A 26,055-nucleotide genomic window follows, 5' to 3' on the forward strand; every position below is an offset into this window, starting at 1 on the left:
TGGAAGTACAAATTATATTCGTACGAATGCATGAGACCTTCCAAAGCAAACAAATAAATGTGTAGTTATTCTTCACTTACAGTAGTTTGACATTAACATTACGGTGTTATCTGTTTATTTTACGGAATCTTTCCTTATTCAAGTCGTAAAATGCAGCATTCCATTTGATACAAGAACAAAGCGCGGTTTCTCCTTATTTTGCCTAAAGTACATCATTGTGTACTTTGATTCCTACTTGTCAAAAATGGTGAAAATGAAAATAAATCCACACATCCACATAAGTGTTCGTTATTTCCAGCTATCCACATAACAATCCTAGCTCACGTAACAATATAACTGGTTCAAACTAATGTTACCATTACCGAGGGCTTAATTAATTAATTAATCAGGTATCTTGGTTTTTTCCGTTCAACACATAAGTTTTATTTTCACTAACACCTTAGTTGAAGTTATTTTACGACTAGTTACACTTTACTACTTCTACACGTATACGACAACAAGTTCATTTAAAAATAATCTAATTAAAAAACTTCTTAAGTGTGAAAAAAGATGTAGCCCAAACCGCTTGAGTGTGTGACTTGAAGGAATGAAATCAAATTTGACGGCCAAACGGGTAGTTATAACATTGTAACGGATTCACTCTTATACGTATAATATCTACGCTTGTTTCAGTATAGTTCTCTTTTCTTTTTCATATGACGTATATTCTTGAATGAGTATCGCACAAGTCCCACCTGTTCTCGAAGATTCTTGAACAGTAGGAATCAACTATAGTTGTTTCACCAAAAACACGAACATTGTTGAAGCTTCTAGAAACTCCTGTGATTGGTACATAAAACCGAAGCGCCACTAGAAGAGTATTATTGGACAATTACAATCAGTGTGCTACATACCCCGAAGCTATAACTGTGATTAACGCCTATTAATCGGAAAACTACATAACTGAACCAGGAATGTTCGTAGATTTTGAATATTACGAACCGTTTAACTTCAGTGGATTGACATTGGACACTTGCATTTCTATGAATACATTGGATATCTTCACCGAAAAAAAAAAAAAAAAGCTTGTACCAGGTATAAGACTAGCCAAGAAAAAGACATCGTTATTTTAGGCGAGGCGTAACAAAATCAACTGTTGTAGACCAGACAGACGACTCAGTATAGTTTGCAAGTTTGTAAAACTCTTGTATATAAGCCATCATTTGTAATAACTATTAGTAATAACAGTTATTTTAAATTGTGTTGCTTTTATTTATATATTAGAATATATTTGTGTTAAAAAAGAAAACTGTGTGCATCAATCTTGTTGAGAAATATAACATTTATTAGCTTCTAAATTCAAATTTCCGGTTATTTGAAATAGTAATACGTAACATAACAAAGCTTTACAGCAAATATTTATTCATTAGTTAGCTAGGCCTTGTTTGTGGTTCACCTTTGTGGCATGATGGTGGATAAAATAAACATTCGATAATAACCAACATTAGCTTTAAGATTGCAACCCTATTATTTGAAACAGATCTATACTTTACAGAACCAACCATAATATTTAAAATAGTGGTGTTTTTTCTTCTCTAAAGCTCCCTTTATGGTAATGCCATGAATTTACCGTTTCTTGTCCTCACTCACACGCAGTCGGTACATCCGTATCAAGCATCATTACTTATGCTAATTGCGTAAGTTAATATCACGTGACACAAAACCCTATTTAATTAGGATAATTACATAAAATTTAGTAAATCTGTACTTAAACGTTAGCAATGAATAATAATCGTCTACCCGTATAATTCTTTTGAAAAGTTGACTGGAAATTGCTACTTCAGTTTCTTTGGCCTAACCAATATTTGTGTATCTGCACAACCTTTCACCTTAGTCTTCTTGCTGTAAGTCAACCGTCTTTAATCCGAATAAGAAAAACTAAAAATTATCTACTTTTATTATTACGTTACACTATAGTAAATGTGTTAAAAAACCACTAGCTCACACGACTTTTTTGCGCAGGCGTGTGTAAAATTCCGTCAGATTTGAGCAGTTTTTTTTAATAACTTTGCATGTGTGGCTCATATCTACACCAAATGAGTAGATTGTAGGGTGTGTGTCAATGTACCAAATTAGAAAAAAACAACAACAAAGAAAACATAGGAGTTAAGTATGTTCTCTATCAAATAAAGTTTTCGTACTTTTGGTCCGAAGACAAAATAAATACGAAGAAAATCAAAACTGAAGATGTTATATCTCAGGTTTGTCTTAACGGACTGCTTTCAAATTTGGTAGGTGAAGTAAGAGTCCAGTACAGCACATCCGTTTAAAATACATGACAGTTTGGATTACTGCTATCATTTCTATTAATAACACACAGTGTGTCCTGTAAGTTGTTTTGGCCACACGACACAGTAACCAAGCCCTTTCGCTCATACAAAACTAGTTTTAAGGTAATCCTCTATTTCTGTTCAGTTACATACTTTTATTTACAAAGTTTTATAGTTTCGCATCTGAATGTGACCAATCTGTAGTGCTGTTATCACTTACCTTTAAATTTTTAAAAGTTCGGTCTTATGTGCACGAAATGTTACCATTCTTGGCACCAGTCCACTACACAAGAAGTTCTGTATCTTTTGATTATAATAATTCAGAATATTTTCAAAAATGTTAAGTAACTAAGTAGTTCCGTAAGTAAAAATATAAAACACTAGATCTTTTTAAATATTTTGTAATTATTTATCTACGTTACTTCATCGTGGTACGAACAATTAAAATACGAAAGAAACAGCCAGTTTTAAATACTAGCAGCTCGCCTTTAAGGCAGTAACAATGCAAGCTGAACTTTATACAACGTGACAATTGAAAACTCAAATTTCGATTATCCTAACCGAGCCATACGTAAAACAGTGAGAGGACCATTTATTAATACAAAGAACAATAGATTACCTTGTCGGCTTGTGTTTGATGACTCCAGATATTCAAAGCGATCAGGAGTATCAAAATGCTGCATCTTCCTGTAAATATATTTCAAGTCCACTCTTAAAAGGTACTTGAAGTGATACGTGCAAACTTACAACAATCTTGAAGCACTGTAGCAGACATTTTGTTTTACTTAGTAGACAGGCATTGAATTTAAAAACTTTATTAAATTTGTTTTGGTTTTAACAACAGAGTTTCCACAATTCAGCCATGCAGATTTCGAAAACAATATTCATTTTATTCTATATAACTTAAGAATTGTTTTTTTACATATCGGGGACAAAAACTTTTACTTAGATCAAATTATTATTTAGTTTTATAATGAACATTTTTTATTATTGTGTGCGTTTCTCGTACGTTCTAGAACAGTCGACAAGACTCACGTCGCGACTGGTCTAGAGAAATCTACACAGAGTGGTTGTTAACACTAAGCATAACCAAATGCGACTAGAGTTCAATTAAAATGATTCACTTACGTAAAAGTACATATAACATTGTGTAATATTTGTACGTGATGGAGAAAATTGATACATTATCGGATTCAGCGTAAAGGAATTACTAGAATATTTGAACATTTCAAAACAACAAAATCATCGCAGACCTGTGTTATTACTTCTAGTTTTGTCTATTCTAAAGAAGGCTGGTTAATATTATAAAAGCTTTAGTAGGTCCAACACTGGGAACTAGAAATTACTGTATATAGTAGCTTTGTGGTTTTTCCGTCATGTGGTACTGCTTACAAAAACTTGTATTCATGTACAGCGAAAATCATTTTACCAGTAAGTATTACAAAAAAACAACAACAACGAAATAGTGTATTTATATCGGAAATACAAGTTTATCTAAGTTTACAAAATAACAAATAAAACACTGAATAAATATTTTGTTTGGAATTTTTACTTCTAATAATGTAAAACAGTTTTAAAATGTATTTAAAAATAAGGACTGAGAATCGTAGCAATTAACGTTTGATATACGATACAATAATCGGAATCTCGACGTTCTAGCGTTATATACGACAAGACAGCTAGCTGTTCATTACAGGCGCGGGAAGATTAAATGTTAACTGAACGCACAGTGTAAACCAAAATACTATCTATCTACCTGTAAACAAAAACAATGCCTTTAGAATTTGCATTTCTAGATTGTAAAAGTGAATTTCCATTACAATTCACTTAATCGATCAATAAATACACAGATCCATAAGGTATTTTAATAATACAAATTATATACGTTAACCATTTCCTTGGATGATTAAACTTAACCGCAGTGTTTTTCTTGTAGCAAAACCACAACGGGTTATCTGTTGAGTCCACCGAGAGGAATCGAACTCTTGATTATAACGTTGTAAATTCAGATTTAATTGTTGTTTTGATATTAATAGTTCTTTCCTATTATCACTAATTTTTGTAACGATTCAGTACTCCCGAGTATTTCTTGTTGTAAGGATAATAAACATTTTGAATTAAAAAAAATTTAACCAATCATACTCTTATTTCTTCGGTTGTTACAGTTTAAGGAAAAAATATCACTTTACATTTGAAAACTGTTATGTAAGCTGAAATAAAATTGAATGAGTCGAAATAAAGAACGCGGCAAAATACAGATATACAGACAGACAGTAATTTAAAAAACATATCGAACAAATCCATCACTACTTCTGTTTTACTGACTTTTAAAATTTGATGTACAGTACTAAGAAGTATGTGTACACATGTGTTTGCACTAAATCTAGACGTCTTAGTTTTATCTTAAATGTGTAAGAAAAAATTAGTTTCCTCTAACAGAGGGCTACAAATATCCCAAACGACCTCAACATAATCTGCGAACTACCAATAAAGCACAACTAGCTTGCAAAGCTTATAAAGTAAATGCATGATTATATTAACTATTTGGCCTCAAGAATCCCGAACGTTAATTAAAAAACGCGCCCCAGTGGCACAGCAGCATGTCTACGGACTCATACCGCTGAAAACCGGATTTCGATATCCGTGGTGGGCAGAGCACAGATAGCCTATTGTGTAGCTTTGTGCTTAATTCAAACAAACCAAATCCAAACTAATTAATAAACACACTCACCTTTAAACGCTTGGCATCTCTGTGACATGGTTTTACCTAAGACCGCATGGCGTTACCTAAGATGTATAAAAAAATACCGTTTTACTAAAAAGCATTGGAGTCCTATAAGTTGGTTGCATAATTTTACGCTGCTGAATATTTGAACCTTAATCCATTCCCACACACTTCCTAAAAAATAAACAGTTGCACTCATCACTAAATTGAGGAGAAAATTACGTGATATTTAGATGGAAACGGTCTAAATTTTATTAGAATTAGTCAATATTTACAAGAAATATGCAGATTAAAATTTATTGTTACAATGAATGAGAACTTTACAAATGTTTAACATTTCACAGGGCACACCAAAATATCCTTGACTCATAAAGAGAAACATCTAGAACTAAATTAGAACATGACCTAGTTCAAATTAAGGAATATCTTAAACACTTTAGACACACACTAGAGCAATGTTTCCCGACCAGGGGTGCTCGCATCCCTTGGGGGTGCGAGAAAACATTTGTTTTGGCCACCTTCACTTTTGTTCTTAAATAAATAATTACTGTGAGGGGTGCGAGAACATTAAAATGTTTTAGAGGTGCGGGGCAGAAAAAAGGTTGGGAACCACTGCACAACAGGAATGTGATATGTGGTATTTTCATACCAAACTCACTGAAATTCTAGGTGTGACAGCTTTACTATAGTACATCTATTTTAATATTGATGTTTAAGTAAGTTTTTTTTTTCGAAATGTACATGACTTGTCATGTTAAATATTTATTGCGAAATTCCTACTTATTCACAGATTCAAACCTGCGATTGTTATAACGCTTTTTAATCGAAATCTTCAGATATTTGACCAAGAAAATTTATAGATTTGAACACAACAAACTGTTTACCTTCTGTGGCCGAATAATTCGGTGTCTGGCCGGCAGAGAACACAGAGCTAGCTAGCTCCCTGTTTAAATGAATTCTATCTACATCAACGCAAATTTAATTCACTCATCGTGACCCTTCGATAAAATATCAATAAAGTTCCAGACCAGATAGAAGTCTCAATACTATCCGTAAGTTTGTGAAACTTTTGTACATAAACTGTAAATTGCAATAGCCGTTATTATAAATTGTGTTATTGGTTGTACATTAAAATATATTTTTTATTTAAAAAACTGTGTGCATCAATCTTGTTGGTAAGTATCATAAACTGGATACATATTGACATTTATTTAACTTCTAAATCTAAATTATTCAATTCAATTTTTGGTTACTCGAAATAAGTTACGTAATAAACTAGAAACTCGTCCAGGATAAATAGTAACACAGTGATGATCAAACTTTTTGTGAAGTCACCCACTTCCTTTGTAAAATAAGCTACTTAAAATATTAAAGATTTAAATGTTTATAATTTTAGGTCATTAACTTTTGTTTTCAAAGTTAGCATAATTATTATATAGAATTACAGTAGTACTACCCAGGATTTGCAAGTTTATGCACCAGTGATTCCTTTATTAGGCTTTTATGACAAATGACTCAAATTCTGCAAAGCAAAACGCTATTTCTGATTGATTGGTGAAGAAAGTTACTGTTCAGGTAATGCTAGATTTGTGGATATTTTTATTGGTATTGACGTTTTCAAAGAACGTGCAAGCTGTTAAAAACCAATTAGCTGAAACATAAGTGTGCAAAGGTGTGACAATGCTACAGAAAGGCTGCAGCCCAGACTGAAACGGCACATGTCAGAGGGTGTCACACTACGTACTTAGCAAACTGTGAGAGCAGATACAAGGCCTGAAAAGAATACACCAGGATGCCAGGATCGTAAAAGAGTTGCAGGTACAATAGACGACCGATATGCATGAAAATAAGCTCTTGGAAATCTCACCAGCAGCGTTAGGGGCGTCAGGAATAAGCATCAGTAATCCAATAGCGTGTATGTATTGTGCTCAACGGTCAGGAGCAGGCTCTACGAGCTGAGTTCAGATTCTGTACTAACCCCAAGGTACCAAATACCCTGGGTGGCACATCCTTACGAACATGTCATCTCGACCCTTGATCAACAAGTCCCCTGTATACTTTATGAAAGAAAGAGCAGATTCTGAGCCTCTTCAACTGATCGATGTGCGAGGTTCTTGAGATGCGAAGGAAAATATTTGGCTTGTGTGAAGTTATGCCTTTGGACATGGCTCATTCATGGTCTGGGGTGGCGTCTGCATACATACCTCTATGTGGTGAATGAAGGAATATTGACAACGAGACATTACGTGAATGACATCTTGCTACCCGTTATTCACTCTTTTTTTTGGTACTGTCGGAGATACGCTCGTGTATTAATGATAAAACACGTCCCTCTACTGCCAGAATCACGCAGCAATATTTCAGGTTGAAGGAATAGTTACTAACAACACTGACCTAAGTCCGACTGAGCAACGTGTAGGACTTGCTAGGAAGAGCAATTAGACAGACAGACAACCTACTTCTATGACTGTCCGGAGCTTCCCTCACCCAAGAGTGGACTGTGCTGCCTAACTAAGTCATACAAAATGTCTTCAACAGTATGGGAAACATGTGCAGAGAAACTATAAACAATAGAGGAGCACTTAACAACAACTAAGAACTGACTTAAAGTTTATTCAGCTTAACTTATTGTTTCTTCTATACTTGTGCAGCCAAATATTGTTGTTTTTTTATATTAGCTTTGATTTATGTTGTATTTGTAAATGAATTTTACGACAGTTTGTTATTGTTTACCTTCGATATTTGTAATAAACAAATTTCGTCAATACCGAACGCCTTTCTGGGCTTTTCTTGAAATTAAAAAAAACAACAAAATCTTCATTATCCTTTAATTTTGTGAACGTACACAAGAGTAATTAGTAGGATAAACTGCAACATGTTTGTCTATTCTTCTTTATGACCAATATGTTGTTAGACACAGTAACAGTAACATAGGGTTTGAAAACCCTATCGGTAATTGTTGTTGTTTCAGCACAAAACTAAGCAAGGCATCCTGCATCATGTCTATCGCGGGGTATCAAATCATGGATTTCAGCGTTGTAAATTTAGGTTACCGTTGACCTTCTACACCATCAGGGTGCCAAAAGATGATTATAATATTTCTCTCCTCTTTTCCATCAAATGCACACTTAAGAGGAACACGTAATATTTAAAACATTTACTGTAGCAGTAAAGATATAAATAAAAACAGCTAAAACTATACATTATTTACTGTTAAAAACAACAAAATACTTTATGAGAAAGGTTTTTTTTTATATTCTCTTATGCTTGGGTACAATGGAATTTGAAAAGGGTTTACTCATGGCCTTACTGGAAATTTAAGAGTTTTCTATAAGAACTGAGAGCTTAAGTGCTTTGATTAAAACTACAAAATATTTCCAGCTTATTTTATCATGGGTCAAGCATGGCCTGGTACTATAGGTTCTGGATAGTGGATCATCAATCTAGTGATCCATGATCCGCATCACATTGTAGCAAAATCACGATCCGTAATTTGGAGCCTTGTGCGAGTTATAAAAGTATCAGTCAAATACCATTATTCGATAAGAATAGCCCAAGTGTTGCACGTGGATGTTGTCCACTATCTGTCTTTGCTTATAGTTTTCCGATACACCAAGTGTCGGGACGCAAGACTATGGTTAGGAGCATATAAATTAGATCTGAAAGTAGAAATATGAAATAAGGCTTTTAAAGCTTCTGTACAAATCTTACTGTTATTAAACAATGTAGTAATAACAATTAAGATGGGAAAATAACATGAGGTTTTGTCTAAATTACATATTATACACACACACACACAAATAAGCCGGTGATAAGTTGGCATCAAAACCCAGGCCAGAGGAGTAAGAAAACGTTTGGCAACAACTGCTTTAGTCTATAAGATCATTCAATGTTATTATTATGCCAAACAAAACGTTTAGCGTTCGATGTTTTTGGAGAAAAATGAAAGGATGTGGTCATTTTTTATGTCTTCTTTGAAAGAAAGTTACAGTTTTTTCATGATTGTTGGCGTTTTCAAAGGTTCCATTTTATATTTTCATTAAAACTATACAGAATTTATGACAAATAAATAGAAAGGGTAAAAAGAATCAACTGTGTTCGTCTGATTTTTTATTTAGAAGTTTTCTTTGCTTCTGTATATAATCCCAAGACGATAATTTAAAAAAGGGAAAAATGTACCAATAAAAAGTGGGGAGCGACGGCTGTAAAGAAGGAAGTGAGCGGGGACAATAACACCCTTTTTTTTTTTTTTTTAACTTGACCTCAGTTACCACGGCTATGCGCATTCTGTACATTTGATTCAACATCTGTAAAACATAACTTATAATTATTTTTTAGTATCTACATATCTAATGAAAGATTTTTGTAAATACACAGAACGTTTATTAATATTATTGAAATTTATTTAGCAATTTAATCTAAAAGCTATCGCTACACACACGCTAATGCCAGCGTTACTTGCTAACAGGAACAGTTAACTTGAATATTTTTGTATATACTTCAAAATTTGCCTTCTTTCGTACTAAACGACAATATCACCTTTTCAACGAACAAGAAACCTGAGATTGCGATCAAACTTATCTTCTGTTAAAAGTTTAGAGAAAAAACACTTACACTCCAGATATATATATATATATATATATATATATTATTTTACCCAACGTTTCGCTTTTGCGGCTTCTTCAGGGTTAACATACATCAAAACGTGAGAATCCCTTCAGTGTACAAATTTTAAAAAAGACAACAAAACTTACCTTCTAACACTAAGTTGTAACAGATTGAAGACGCTTGTATCCTTAAAGTAGTACTGATATTTGTTTGTACCAAATATCTGGATATAAAACAAACTTGAGCAACATTAGACGTTACCGTTTCTGTGAGAGTGAACGTGTTTTTGTATGCATAGTTCGAACCCTCTGCTAACCTTGACATCTTTTTGTTTCTCCCTGCAGCTATTGAAACGAATTCTTCAGTTCCCACAAAGGCTAACTATATGGCATTCCGAAGACAAACAAGTAGATCACGACAGAATTACAATTCCGCGACAACGTGCAGTGGATTATCGGGTGCAACTTCTTACATTTATGAAGGGATCATATTTTGTAAAGTAAACGCACGAACGCCCTAAATACACCCATCCTTACGACTGTAATATCACTATTATATCTCTGAATTAATATGCAGAATCGTGAAAACCGAACCATGCATTCACAGCTCAAAGTACTCGCTATTCCTAGCACCCATTTTGTACTTTTGTACATTAAACTTTTGTTGAACAAGAATCCCATGTCACGTTATGTGAACTTTGGGCCATCTGGCTAATGCGTCTACATTAATACTGTCAAAAAGAGGCAAATAGCTGGTAATAACCTCATGATGTTTTGTCTAAATTACATTTTAAAAGGTTAAATAAAAACATTTTCACTTTTAAATTCAACTGCGAAACTTAATCTATAATTATTACTTTTTAAAAAGGATGGATCTTATTTTATGGGTACCCCGTTGATACAGCGGCAAGTCTACGGATTTACAACGCTAAAATCAGGGGTTCGATTCCCCTCGGTGAACTCAGCAGATAGCCCGATGTGACTTTGCTATAAGAAAACGCACACACACTGTTTTATGATCACAACGACAAATATCATATTACACCTTTAATTTTTCATTACAGGAAATATCAGTTGTGAGCTTACAATGTGCTGAATTTTAATTTTGAAATATATGCTTTTAGTTGTGTTTTTGCATTTGAAAGTTCAATAATAGTTTAAATGTCGAGTCTTTAAATAAAATAATTTTTTTACGATCGGTTATTTATTAAAATCAGGTCTGATTTCATTATCATTAGCAACAACTGTAAATATTCATAACTGTCTTTAACAGGCAAATAAAATAAGACTAACAAAATTTGACCCAACGACTGCAAAAATACTCCATCAATGTTAAGCAAAGAGTAGTAATATCAGTATTATTATTTAATTTTTTGGTAGTACTGTATTTCTTACCAAATGTCTGATATAAATACGCCTTGTAAGAGTCACAATTCACGCATACTTTCTAAGAAAGTGAGTTTAGGCGAGACCGAAAATTTCGAAATCTACATCGATGAAGTATTTCCGCATACCCCTGGGCCTAATTTAGCCGCTTAAGTTGTTTTCGAAGTACTGGTTACGATATGAAAGACGTTGTTGGTATGTCGTCTCTTAGTTTCACTGGATAACCTTGTTTCTTTGTTAACTCATTCAACACATTTTAAAGGACTGGATTCGCGCTTTGGTGATATATTTTTCATTGTTGAACAGTTTAAGTTTTATACAAATTAAAATGTGTAAGGAAGAGTTGGCAACTGTTTCAGTACGTCACCTTTTTTGTTTGTTTGTTAGTTTTGAGTGAATGCACCAATGACCTTTTTAAGAAATGTAAGAAATAAAACATATTAAAGTGTACAAATCAAGAAGAAAACATGAAAAATAAAACAATTAATGTTTGTTTTTATGAAAAAACTAAGTTAACTAACTTTTTCTCCTCTACTATTTCGTGGCTTACATGGTATGTAGATATTTGCATAAGTAAATACTTCTAATCTGTTAAAGTAGGTCGTCCCACAACTGATGATGAACTCGAGACTTGGAAGGTTTCGGCGTTTGTAAAATTTCTAAGCTTGTGCACACAGTTGTACAACATTGGGATAGTTTAAAACTCGATTCATAACAGAAAGTTACACACAATTTCACCACTAATAATACAATATGGTTAAAACTTATATTGGTTAACTATAATAAACTAATGTTCCTTTTAATATGAGACATACGCTTCTCAAATCAGCACTCTAACAATAATACTTAATATTAAATACGTGTGGTAATTAATTTTGTTTCCTAGACGTACAAAATGAAACTTTAATCCTTGAAACGCCTAGTTAGGGCTAGCAACAGTTTTGTGCTGCTATTTTGATTATTTGACTTGCGTTTTAGTAAATCGTGTTTTTACTGTTTGGTAAAACGTTTGCCACTTAGTATTCAAGCTCGACCATAACAAAAATACTTCGACTGATGTACAGTTGAGCACAGTACATAAAACATTTTACCAAATGAATAAGGTTAATGTGCCAAACACCTTCGTTCCAATTTTTATCTTTCGTGGGGTGATGGAGGTATAGACAAGTTTTATTTATGGTAAAATAGGTTTACAGGTAAAATAATAAAATTATATACAAACTAGGACAAATGTTATGGAAATAGAGGGTTTTGTGATACTGCCAGTATTTGAATGCTTAACAGTATCAAAAGTTTATATTGTAATTTATACTATAATAATAATAATAATAATAAAAAACTAAACTACAAGAAAAAACAGATTGATTATAAGGGACTAAAATACAACAGCGTCAGAGATGTATATCGAATGGACAATAAATTTTCTTGGTAAAATTGTGTAACGCCCAAAGTTTTGTTTTTAACATAGTAATTTATGTTATGCAACTAACATACAAAGTTATTCCTGAATCACGTTGTAAAAAAACAATACTTGAGGATAACAATACGTACCAATTATAGTATTCAAACTTACAAAAGAATACGAGGAATTATTACACACATCAAATGATATTATATTAAAATGAATTTGGGATAACTTCTGAAATTTCTAAGTAAATTACACTAGACACATATAAGAATAGGTTAAGCATGCTTAAACCACAGATTTAACTCATGAATAAATGTATTTAAATGTGTTTCGTTTGTTCAGTTATTAAACGAGAAACAATACAGTAGTCTTTCTGCGCTATGCTCACAGCAGGTATCGAAACTCCGTTTTTAACGATATAAACTTGCAGCTTAGTTCGCCTCCCTGTGGCACAGCGGTGTGTCTGCGAACTCACACCGCTAGAAAGCTGGTTTCAATACCCGTGGTAGACAGAGCACAGAGTCTCCCGCTGGCACAGCGGTAAGTCTACGAATTTACACGCTAAAACCAGGGTTTCGATTTCCCTTAGTGGACTCTGCAAACAACCCGATGTAGCTTTGCTGTATGAAAACATATACAGGACACAGCTGATTATGTAGCTTTGTGCTGAATTCGAAATACACAAATACACAGAAGCTTGTTCCTCGCCGGGACAGCGGTATGCCTTCAGATTTACAACGCTAAAATCAGGGGTTCGATTCCCCTCGGTGGACACAGCAGATAGCCCGATGTGGCTTTGCTATAAGAAAACACACACACAAGCTTAGTTCTAAGTCACTGGGGAAAGGGGCAGATAACTGTACATAATAATCAATAAATAACCCTATACATACAGTTAATAGAACTCTATCTTAACCTATGATAATACTTTTTTATATTGTACTTTTTTACGGTATCACATTGATAATTATACTAACAAGTATAAAGACGTTTCAAATTATAACTACGTCGCAGTGATGCCAGTATACGTAATTTTAGTTCTGTTATTGTCATTCACTGGTATACACAAGGTTAGTCAAAAGTGAATATACAGAATAATGTTTTGTCATTATTGAATTTTATTATTCAGGAATTTTCAAACCATATGTTACTGTTAGTGCACCTAAATTGCTTGTATGTCTCTCTTTCAAGAACACGAGACTGGTGTTTTGAATAAAGTGCATATCAAAATGCACGATATCATGAGAGCCAACAGAGATTGTTAAGGACGGTCTACGCTTGAGGCAGCTTCATTTAGGAGTAGGCTTAAGAATGAAAATGATGGAAAGCGTATTGATTACCCTGTTCCACATCCAGGCTATTCCTTTAAAAAAAACAAAAACAACATAAGATTCTTTAGGTTCCTCTGGTGAAGTTATGCACTTCTAGGACGATTATTTTGAGGTCATAATTCCTTCAAATAGGGTGTTTTCATTGAGTAATTACACTATAACAAATTTTGTTCCTGGATAGTATGTGTTATTTCTTAATTGCTTATGTTGTAAAAGTACAGAAAATGGCCATTATTCCCTTCAAACTTTGCTTTTGTGACCTGGATAATGAAATTTAGAAATTAACCTATTTTCCATGCAAAAACGGGCAAATTTGCACATTTTCATTTACATAAGGTCTGAATAAAACATATGAATCAAGATTTACATGTATTAATACTAAAGTATTACAAAAATGAACAAAAATTTTAGAAGCGAGTAGTTTTCCGAGATTTGCGACTGTAATGTAAATCACTTTCACGTATCAGCCCCCAAATATAGTCTCCATCATGTTTTCGTTATACGTTCCCAGGTCACAAAAGCAAAGTTTGAAAAGAAAAATAGGTCTTTTCCATTTACTTTAGGCATAATCAGTTGGGAAATAACACTTTCTGCCAATGAACAAGAAAAAGTTATACGCTCCTTGATAGCGGGGTTCAAAGTCCAGTATATCTTGTCGGAAGCGATCGTCTTGCTCCTCTGAGTATGCTCCCATGCTCTTGAATATATCAAGATAATCGTCAAGGATATGGTGTTTTATGGACATCCTGCAGCCCATCTTGTCACAGTTCTTCACCACAGTCTCAACAAGTTCCACATAAATTTCGGCCTTGTGATTGCCCAAAAAGCCTTAAACCACTGCGACAAAGTTGCCCCAAGTTTTTTCCCTTTCTACTGAGCTTCTTGGGGAATTCTGTGCACTCCAGAATCTTTATTTGTGGTACAACGAAGACATCAGCTTTGACCTTTGCCTCAGACAGCTCAGGGAAGAAGTCTCGAAGGTACTTGAAGGCTGCAGATTCTTTATCAAGAGCTGTGACAAATTGTTTCATAAGACCCAGTCTTATGTGCAATGGTGGGAACAACACCTTCTGGGAGTCCACTAGTGGCTCACATTTGACATTGTGCCTCCCCACAGAGAACTCGGTCCATTGTGGCCAGTGCTTCCTGTTGTAGTGCGCTGCGGTGTCCCTGCTGTCCCAAAGGCAAAGATAACAGGGAAACTTGGTAAAGTCTCCTTGGAGACCCATCAGAAATGAAATTGTAATCTGGATCTTCAACGTCTACCTCCTCTTCTAATTTGCTGCTCTCGTCTAAGGATGGCTGCTTTCTCTCTGACGGAATGGTTACAGAAGCTCAGCGCAGTGTGGCACTGAAGCGATGGATGATGGAAGGTCCAGGTACATGATAGCAGATGCATTCTTGCCAGCCCAACGTCTGGAAGGGTCCACCATGCAGAAGTAGTAATTGTTTGAGTGGTTTCACGCCAAATTCTTGAAATAGCGAAATTCATGGCTCTCTTTTCCCCTCTGTACCATCCTGCAAAAGAGCAAAATAAAATTATTATGAAGAATAAATTTATTTCATCCTCAACTAATGTGTAAGAGGTTAATGCGAAATATTTTATATTTAAAAAATAAATAAGATATTTGAAGTTTAAATGCCTAAAATTTGTATAATATAAAATATTACTATTCAAGCAAGCAAAAATTGTCCGTCTTACCTTCTAATTTATTTTTTTTTTCAGTGCTTGCAGGTAAAATGAGGTGCCCAGGATTTGTCTTGATCCCCGACAGGCATGCCAAAATATGCCTTGTAGGCTTCACACATTTTAGCAGATGCTGTAACAGAGTAGTTTTTCTCTCTTGTCTTGATAAATTGGTAACATACATAACAGAATGCATCTGGAGAATGCTTGCAGCTTCTTAATGCCATTTCTGATAAAATCAGATAGGTTTATGCATTCACTTAAGCAGCTAGAACTAAACTGAAGTTTTAGAAAATTCTAAAAGGTTCTTGAAAAATTCTCGTAAGTTAAACATACTAGAAAGTTCGAGAAAATTCTTTATTAGCTACTCAGCACTGAATCTACCTGGAATGTTCTGGAAAATGGGTAAATCTGAAAATTTCATTACCCAGGTCACAAAAGCAAAGTTTGTAAGAAAAAAAATAGGTCTTTTACATTTACTTTAGGCATAAGCAATTGGGAAATAACACTTTCTGCCCAGGAACAAGAAAAAGTAAAATTTTTGTTACATGGTGTTATCATTGTTGTCAGAGGAACTGAAGCAACAGAAACAGAAATATTATAGTTCATTTTTTCCAGTAGTTAATCGTTATATGCAAAGTGACGTATGAATATAGTTTTGATTGCAAAACAACAAAGCAAAAGTGTGGAAACTACGGGTGATATAGCACCTACTAGTTCGACGTATGGGGTTGCTGCATATGCGTGCTTTGAATCATATAAAGCTTTACAATTTCCCCGCTACATTGCTTCCTGAAGCAATGAATGCCATGTCCACCAAATCGAAAAGAAAACAGCCGAAAACACAAACTCGTATTAATTAATTAATTAAATTAATTAAAGTATTAATCTACTTTAATATGTAATACATTTTGACCGACGAGATAAAAAGGGGATTCCCCAAAATATTATAGAAACGAAAGTCTTGTTATTGTTAATGGCATACAGATCTCTGAGTATAAGGTACACACTTATGCAAAACTTGTGAAAATATAGAATTAAGAATTTACTAAAATACAAATTACGGTCAACGTGTATTATTACTATATAGTCAATACTATGACGAAAAATACTCTAGACTCAAAGGAAAGTTTCTAGAATATAGAATAAATAACCTCTAACAATTATTAAGAACACCATGTCACGCTCAAATATGGGAAATTTTAGAGTCAAATCGTGAGGGAGGGAGGTTTATATAAAATTGTTTAGAATGGTTTTCTTCACCAATTGGAACGATGCTATTTTCGATTAATTGTTAACTTCTGTAACGGATTTACTGTTGTACATTTATTTTACTACCTGCGTTTAGTTGAGCTTGGTACATGTGGCGAATATTGTTAGATATGCATTTTACCAATTCCGCCTGTTCTTTAAATTTGTAGAAGATTCTAGAGAGTAAGAATCAACAACATATGTTTTACGAAAACACAAGCATTTCTTCGAATATTGTTGAACTCTCGAGAATCTCGCCTAATGAGTATAAAAGCTAGCTATCGCAAGACGCGGATACAGTAACAGAATATTGTTAATTTGCTACGATCAGTATACTATAAGCCTTGAAAGCCATACTTGTAATAAACGCTTGTTAATCGAAATACTATAGATATTTGACCAGTAATATTTATAAATTTCAAACATCACAAACCGTTTAAAACTTCAGAGAATTAACTTCGAACATTAGTATTTCTACGAGTCTTTTCGATTAATAAAAGTGTTTATCACAATTATAGCTTCCGAGGCTTATAGGGTACTGACCAACAATAATCTTTTACTGTCTCTAGTCGCGTCGATTTATGTACATTAAGGCAAGATTCTCGAATGTTCAACAATATTCGAAGATGTGCTAGTGTTTTCGTAAAACACATATTGTTGATTCTTTCACTCAAGAATCTTCTATATATTTAGAGAACTGGTGGAACTTGCACAATACACATCCAACGATACACGTCAAATGTGCGAAATCGAACCAAACGCAGATAGTAAAATAAATGTATAACAGTAAATCCGTTACATTCTAATCTTATTTTCTTGTAACATGAACATTTTTAAGTAAAAAAAAAAAAGATAAATGGAGAAAACAACCAGAATATCACCATTCTAATGTAACACCTTCTCTTAATATCTAATATATTATTATAGTAATATTTAGTTAGTCTATAAATCTTACATGATATAAAAAGGTTTCTAAGCGGCAAACCAATACAATTCGTTAAACAAGCATTAATACAACTTTAAAAATCTCTCTCTGTGTTACTGAACTCTCTCGTTGACTGGCACACGATTGTACTTATAGAAAATAGGTGAAGGCAACTTTGTAAGTAAGGCGCGGAGAGTCAACAAAACGTCTGACGTACTTCTCCGTTTGAAAGACGATATAGTAATTACCACTATAAGGGAATTTCCCGTAACTCTCATCATGTATCTCTAGGTAAATGTGAAAAACAGTGATCGTTTATCGATAGCTCATGATATTTGAAAGCATGAAGGATTCACAACAGAACGTTACAAACAGAAAAGTAACCTAATCACTTTCGGAATGTGGAGTATCCCTCATCAGGATTATTTTTGTTTTGTTTTTGAATTTCGCGCAAAGGTACTCGAGGACTATCTGCGCTCGTCTTCCCTCATTTAGCAGTGTAAGTCTAGAGGGAAGGCAGCTAGTCATCATCACCCACCGCCAACTCTTGGGCTACTTTTTAATCAATGAATAGTGGAATTAATCGTCACTTTATAACGCCCCACGGCTGAAAAGACGAGCATGTTTGGTGTGACAGAGAATGAACAAAAAGGTGCAAAGATCACAGGACAGTGTTTTTAAAATCATGTGATAAATAGACTTAAAATAACGTTTAGTCGCAACTACTGTGAGATAGGTACACACTAGGCATGGAAGGTTTTCTGGAATTACATATACAACCATGGACGTCTGTCGGATGATGAAAGAGAAGAAAGGGAATTTCAGAAAAACAATTTAATAAATTATAAGCCATAATCAGCTAGAGCATTGCATTCAACGTTAGTGCAACAGAATGCACTTTGTGATGGCTGCCGTTTCACTCATCAAATAAAAAGTACAATTTTATTTCCTTACTTCTAAATTTGCTATTGACCGTCACTATAGTTTTCCTTATTGTCTGGTTCACTTCCACACCCCAATAAGATTCACAATACCTCAGAATAGCATTCACATGAATCAGACTTTTAAAGTTTTCTGCACGAGTCCCCTTCCCCCAAACAACGACACTCCCCGTGTTCGAACGTTGTGGGCTTGCCCCACCTGGAATAAATTTTGTGGACGCCTACATATACAACTATGTTCTTTAGTTGAAAAAGCACTATACCGTAATTTGTTTTTCAATAAGTTATTGAATAAAACTGTGTGTTGTGGAGTGAGCGTCTTTTACAGCATTGGCGCTAGGAGGTGTTGGGAATGGGATATGCACCCCTAAGTTTCACTCTGGCCCACCCAAGTTCATGCCCCCTAACGGTTTCAAAAATAATGTGATAAATCTCAAGAATCCTTGATGAAGAGAAACCCACTTGAAATTAAAATGTATCTCAGAACGGCTGGTATGAGTATTAACACTTTTATTGATGAGCAGAGAACAACGTTTTGACCTTCCCAGGTCATCTTCAGGTTAACAAAAACTCTGTTAACCGGAAGATGACCTAGGAAGGTCGAAATGTTGTTCTCTCCGTATCAATAAAAGTGTTAATACCCATACCAGCAGTTCTGAGACACAATCTTAAAAATCACAAACTTTCAGTCGCTAATAAGAATAAAGAAAAGCTTCAGTGCTACCCTCGTCACTCCAAGGGAATGGAGCTGGAGTCGAGGTTGAAAGTTCAAATATTCTGTTGAATGTTTTGGTTCATGTCTTGTTTAATCCATTAAAGTCCAATCATAAAAGTATGTAGTCTTTTGCGATATATTTTTGTGCTAGTTTGAGCCTTAAAAACACACATCACACTTTTATACATGTAAATATTATGCAGTTTAATTTAGTTTAAGGGAAAATTATATAAAAAGTATTCCTGTTTTTATTTTTATTACAAATTACGAGTTGTGTTAAAAATAATGAACGACGATTTCACGTATACATCAAAATAATTTTTCGACTATTTTTTTTTAAATTGGAAAATGTAAATAACGAATATGTACTTCATCTCCGGTACGCGAACTTGGAAATAACGATAAGAACATTTAACTGGCGAATTAGTTAAGGTTCTGACCACAAGACGTCATCATGGATAAATAATTTGAAATATACCAACTTCTCGTTGACGAACTTGCTTTTATGAAAAAGTAGTAAGCAAAATCAAAGTTAGGAATACACTTCTGACACAATTGAGAATTAGTTTTCATTACCAACTAACTAAAATGAGTAACCAACCTACTTCCACGTAACATACTATGATTTTCAGTATTCCTCGACGCAGGTTAATAAAAAACGTGCCCAAGCAATAGCAAGGTTTTTCGTACGTTAACGAACGTTAATAAATTGAATGAACGATTATAGCTATAACCAACTATGTTTTCTAAACAAAACTGTCGCCAATCTACAACGTAATAAAACTTATTCCATGATTCCAAGCATAGAGATTTGAGTGCCTATTTATGTCTATCAGCGGTATGTCTTCGGATTTAAAACTCTAAAATCAGGGGTTCGATTTCCCTCGGTGGGCTTAGCAGATAGCCTCATGTGGCTTTGCTATAAGAAAAACCCAAATTTATGTATATATTTAATTACCTGTAAGTTCTTGTGATTTTTTTTCAGTGCTTGCTGCACGAGTACATCGAAGTATTCCAATTATCGATTCTGTAACTAAAGTCCTTATTCATTGTTCACATAGATTCTAAAGTATTTTGTTATTTAGACTTAAGTGTAAATTTAGAACAAAATTTAACCCTTGTTAGTTTGATATGTATGTATATATATTATCCATTCGTGACAGTGTGGCATCATCCTTGGAAAATAATGTGGTAACAAAAAAATTGTATATAATTCACGCGGACGTGATCTGGCGGTTAGCATACCCGAAATGCGAATCTAGGGGGTTTGTTGATTACCTTCCCGTTGCCACAAAAACGCGACCCGCACTTAAAACCGTGAGTTAGCAAAAAGTGAAGGCCAGATCTCACTATGCTATCAGACAAGAGTAGCCCTAAGAGCTGGCAATAAGCATTGAAGTGTACATACCACTTCAAGATTAGGGATGGCTAAGTGTAGATAGCCCTTGTGTATTTTTGTGCACAGAAATTCTAAATAAAATATAAACAGCATTAAAGTGGAGAACACTGCCTTTTAAAACAAACGTGGGATTATACTTGAGTGACGAATAAAAGAGAAAATAATTTAATAGCTATTATTTTACTCAGAATAATAAATAATAATTCAGCAAGTGTATTCAAATAATAATAATATTGTTCAAATAATTATACATATATTTCATATTTACTGTTATAATGTTGTTCTTTCATTGGTGGGATTTTTTTAAAAATACTGATGAAAATAATTCAAATTAGTACAGTAACAATCAGAAATTAGTTCATTTCCTACTTTAAAGTTTCTAAAAGTGTCGCACATCATTGTAAGCCTAGGGTTCACACGACATTCAAACCCGTCTAACAATACTTATATAACTAACATAAAATCAACTGAATTTTTTTAAAACAAAATATATCAATAAGCGTAACAGCTAACATATTTAAATACAACGACCGATTCACTTTCTTTTCTAGAAGCAACTTTTTATTTAGAAAAGAACTCTACAATTTTCACACGTATCTCGTAGTCATAATCTCACTTGGAGAGTTGAAAATAATTTATAAATTTTCTAAGCCTTCCAGATCTTCTTTAAAGTCAATACGCCCCTAGCTAACAAACGACATGTTAAAAATATAGCTCACAGCAACAGATTTTTAAACCTCTTGTCCGATCTATCGTTTCTCAAGCCCAATTTTGTAAGCTACATATAACTTCAACCAGTGATGTAGGACGTCAAAGTATGTCACTTGAGCCTTCTGGTGGTCCAGCGGTAAGTATGAGGGTTTCTGACGCTAAAAATCGGGTTTCGATTTAACAAACAAAATGTTTCCAACTACAGTTGTACAGTTCAAGGAACAAAATCACAGTACTTTCATAGCTATAACAAGCCTGAACTTAAAACATATGATAAGTATGGTTTGTATTATTGTTTAACGCAATAATCGAACCCAGAATTTTATAGTTATAAGCTCTCCGGGAAGTATCAATAAAGAAATCAGTGTTTATAATTAGGAAAATTAAGAGGCCCGTTTACAATTTTATGTTATCTATGATAAATAGTCCATATTTTTTTATATTCGATTTACTATGCCAATATTTCAAACCACTATTTGGTTTTATATTGCCGTTGATAAAATTCGCTAATTAAATAAAGAGATGATTGTCATATATGTAAAAACGGCTCGTTTGGGTTGAAAAAATTTTTATGTAGAGGAGCGAACAACGTTTTGACCTTCATCACTGATCAAAGAGATGATTGGTTTGAACTTCGCACAAAGCTACTCGAGTGCTATCTGCGCTAGCCGTCCCTAATTTAACAGTGTAAAACTAGAGAGAAGACAGCTAGTCATCGCCACTCACCGTCAACTCTTGGGCTACTCTTTTACTATCGAATAGTGGGATTGATCGTAACATTATAACGCCCCCAAGACTGAAATGGTGAGCATGTTTGGTGTGGCAGGGATTCGAAACCGCGACCCTCAGATTATGAGTCGAGTGTCTTAACCACCTGTCCATACCGGGCCCAAATAACCTAGGAGTGAGAGTGTAATAAAGAAACTAAATCGTTTTGTTTATGAACCTAGTATTGTTTAAAGTGATAAAATGTGTCAACAGATAACGTGAATGTTTAAAGCTTATGGTATCGTAGTTTACGGGTGTGTGTATCGGGCTATCTGCTGTGTTCACAGAGGGGAATTGAACCCCTGATTTTAGCGTTGTAAATCCGTAGACTTACTGCTGTCCCAGCGGGAGACAGTTCACTAGCCCAAGTCAATCTTATTAAAACATAAGTGACACGATCAGCATCAACACGACGGCAGTTCTTACTTAATTATTAATAAGTTAATAGTAACATTTCTGATGAGCATTTCATTCAGGCATTAGGCTATCTACTTCACGTAATGAAAACATTATTATAGAGTAACAAATGTGAACTTTTTCAGTTACATTTTCAGCATGTTTTAATAATTTGCAATTCCTTTAGAACTAAGTTGATCTGATAAAGTACGGAACTGAAACGCTTATTTAGTTTGAAAATATGAAATAAGAGTTGGGTAGAGAAACAACGAATGAAAATAACATGTCAAGCAAGAACACATACAACCAGGAGATTCTAGATAGAATAAATTTTTGGTTATTTTCAAAAGTGTTCCCACTTATACTTAACTAATTTGTTTGGAATCACTACCTAAACCATACTCTTAAGAACTATTACTGGGACAGTACAACCCCAACTGGCATGTGAGTGCGTCCCCCTCCGAAGTGCACGTGAATCCTACAAGACATCTTCTAAAAGACTGCCAAAAGAAAAGGGACATTTGAAGAGAAATGAGTATTGGATATAACATTAGATTTTAGTCATACCAATTATGGACAATATATATTTGCACAGAAACAGCAGGTTCCTAATTAATTCACGTTACAGGTCCAAGCAACTCAATAACATTCACTCTTCGGTTCATGCAAACTTCATGACGTTTTAGGAAATGGAACAGCACATCCAGGGCTGCTCAAATAGCTCTCGCTGCTGAATTTAACAGACTCAAAGAATCTTCGTCAAAGCGATAAACGCAAATAAGTCGCCAATTCTCACGATGCATTATCCGTCGAAATTGGAAGGACGTTGGTGTTAGAGAGCAACGTAAATCTATTACGTGAATTTCTTGCTCCAGACCTAAATTTTAATGACAACGTAGAAAATGTTTACGATATGCCCATGTGTCTGTGAACAGTAGGTGTGAGGCTATTTTCGCTGGGCTGGACTTGGTCTGCTAGTGAAGAAAACCGTGGTTAGTGTAAACAGTGTTGCACTTATCGCGCGTCTTGTCTCGCGCAGGAATTTGGGACGAATAGCATTCACACTTTGACCAACCCGGAGACCCAAACAGCCGAGCCACAGTATAGTTACGGGATCTCAAAACCAAAGGGGCTCGGTAAAGTTATCGATACTCACAAACCGGTTAGTACCTTCCACGTGCCAAGTATATATAAGGAAATTAAAATTCAAAATTCATGTAAAAAACAACAACAAACAAACGTCCTCCGTATTTCAAGAGTTCTAACCTAAAATATTTAAAAATTGATGCTCTCATTTTCTAAACAACACTTAGTGTACTTCGCAAAAGAAAAATGAGAAAACAAAGAAACTGTATAGTTCTGAGGAGTTTCGCTTGTAAACAACGTCGTTCCAAGGACTAATTTTTATTTTAATTTTTATTACCATCCCAAAGAACAGGTTTATACTTGCTAAGAAACTATATCTTGAGAATATAATCTTTATGTCCTGTTTCTCATGCGAGTTGTAAAAAAAAAAAAAAGAGAAAAAGTGTGTGCTGAAATATTGTTATTGGCCTGTTATATGCGTTCTACGCTAAAAACATCAATGCTATCAAACCAAACTGAACACTTGAAAACACTTTAACGCTTCGATTGCGGCTTGTGTAAATCTGACTGCCATCCCATGGGCAAAGATTCAAGAATATTTTGCGGCGGGACTTTCAAGGTGCTGAGTACGAAATGATGTGAACTGTAGTAGACGGGTTAAAACAGTGCACGCAGGACAGATCGCATCTGTAATCTCACAAAGAGTTGCGGCCTAGTTGACACTGGCTTAGCACAGCCATCCCTAATTTTAAAATGCTGGCTAGAATGAGGGCAGCCATAAAAAGCATCTACTATCTGTACAACTACTCTTAGGAAATTAGCTGGATTCACTGTCACAGTTATAACGCCCCCGGCAGCTGAAAGTACAGGGCGAGTTCAGCAATAAATCGCGAAACAAACTTTGGACCATTTGATCTGCAGCCTCAAGCACTAGGACGGACTTGTTTCTACGAAAAGCATTTTTCAAATTGTAATGGGTATGAATTACATCTGAAAAACAATGTGTAATATACGAGTTTGTTTTGGTTTTTTGAATTTCGCGCAAAGCTACACGAAGGCTACCTGCGTTAGCCGTCCCTAATTTAGCAGTGTAAGACTAGAGGGAATGCAGCTAGTCATCACCACCCACAGCCAACTCTTGGGCTACTCTTTTACCAATGAATAGTTGGAATGAACGTCACATTATAACGCTCCCACGGCTGAGAGGGCGAGCATGTTTGGTGCGACCGGGATTCGAACCCGCGACCCTCGGATTACAAGTCGAACGCCTTAACCCACCAGGCCATGCCGGGCATGATATACGAGTCCAAAAGGACTAAATAGAATATAGCATTTACAGTAAATGGCCAAAATGCATGTATTATCTGCCTGTTTCTGAATTAATTTTCTCTGTAGTTAGCCGAAATACATTTTATGTCATTTTACTACTCAATACAGTATTTGTTTAACATTAACATGTCGTACCTGTCCACTTTTTCTAATATTTGGTCATTTTTTCACACTTTCAATACTTTAACATCAGCGTCATCTCTCAGCAACAAATCCTTTAAATGTTATTCAGCATTACGATGACTGTGTTGCACATCCAAGGCTATTCAGAGAGCTTGCGCTGCTGAATTTAAATACATTAGTACATTACTTTATTTGAAATCACTGAACAATGAACAATAACCTGCACCACATGATGTGCAAAAATCTGGCACTATTGTGCCACAAAACTCATAATCCATCTTTATTAAGTTATGCAACTTGTACGATGTCTATTTGCGTGATTTTTTAGGCTAAAAAATTGGCTATTTGTGCCTTGCCCACTGTAGGGAATTCGAACCCTGAATTTTAGCGTTGTAAATCAGTGAACTTACCGCTACGGGATCTACGGGAAGACAAGTTGCATGATGTATTAAAAAACATTTCGCTTTTAATAAGTTTTAAGCCCAGTGATGTTTATGCCGTAAAACGTATTGCTAATGCTTGACAGGGACGCGACATCCAAATCACCATAAGTATTAGATAAGGTGCAATATGTTTAACATACCATACAAAATAAAGTTAATGAAACAGTGTTATCCATGTAGCCGATAATACAACCACAAATTTCAGTGACGTATGCAAGTTGTTGTGCACATACAGCATATGTCATTAGGTTTCTCGGACATTCACACTGTGAGAAAAATGTCCTTAAGAGTCCAGCATCCAAGCAATATGACGCGATAGAGGTATAGATGAAAGTCAGGTGATTCAAAGTATAATTTATGTGAAAATAATTGCAGGATTACAACAATGTCTGTTTATATTTACTTCCTGTTAATGTATTGCACACATTCAGATGCAAGTTGTAGAAGTCCACTTGTAGACCCCTTTTACCCATTTCACACTATTTAGTCTCCTCAAAAAACATATTTTTTAAGGG

The 26,055-nt window shown here is 34.7% G+C and overlaps 1 protein-coding gene across 7 annotated transcripts in view; it reads right to left on the bottom strand.

The window, feature by feature from the left end:
* LOC143240655 (U-scoloptoxin(01)-Er1a-like) overlaps window positions 1-26,055 on the bottom strand; it is a 65,283-nt gene that overhangs the window by 25,435 nt on the left and 13,793 nt on the right. For 6 of the 7 annotated variants that reach the window (XM_076483432.1, XM_076483431.1, XM_076483434.1 and 3 more), the window contains 2 exons: window positions 5,041-5,096; window positions 2,929-2,996 (listed from right to left, as the gene is read on the bottom strand). In XM_076483432.1, coding sequence (XP_076339547.1) covers window positions 2,929-2,996; window positions 5,041-5,068 — 96 coding nt within the window. In that variant the 5' untranslated portion in view covers window positions 5,069-5,096. Of the gene's footprint in view, window positions 1-2,928; window positions 2,997-5,040; window positions 5,097-9,788; window positions 9,918-26,055 lie in introns of those variants that run through there. The other variant, XM_076483433.1, reaches the window with a different exon arrangement.

This window comes from Tachypleus tridentatus, chromosome 13 (genome assembly GCF_004210375.1).
Source record: "Tachypleus tridentatus isolate NWPU-2018 chromosome 13, ASM421037v1, whole genome shotgun sequence".
Classification (NCBI taxonomy): domain Eukaryota; kingdom Metazoa; phylum Arthropoda; class Merostomata; order Xiphosura; family Limulidae; genus Tachypleus; species Tachypleus tridentatus.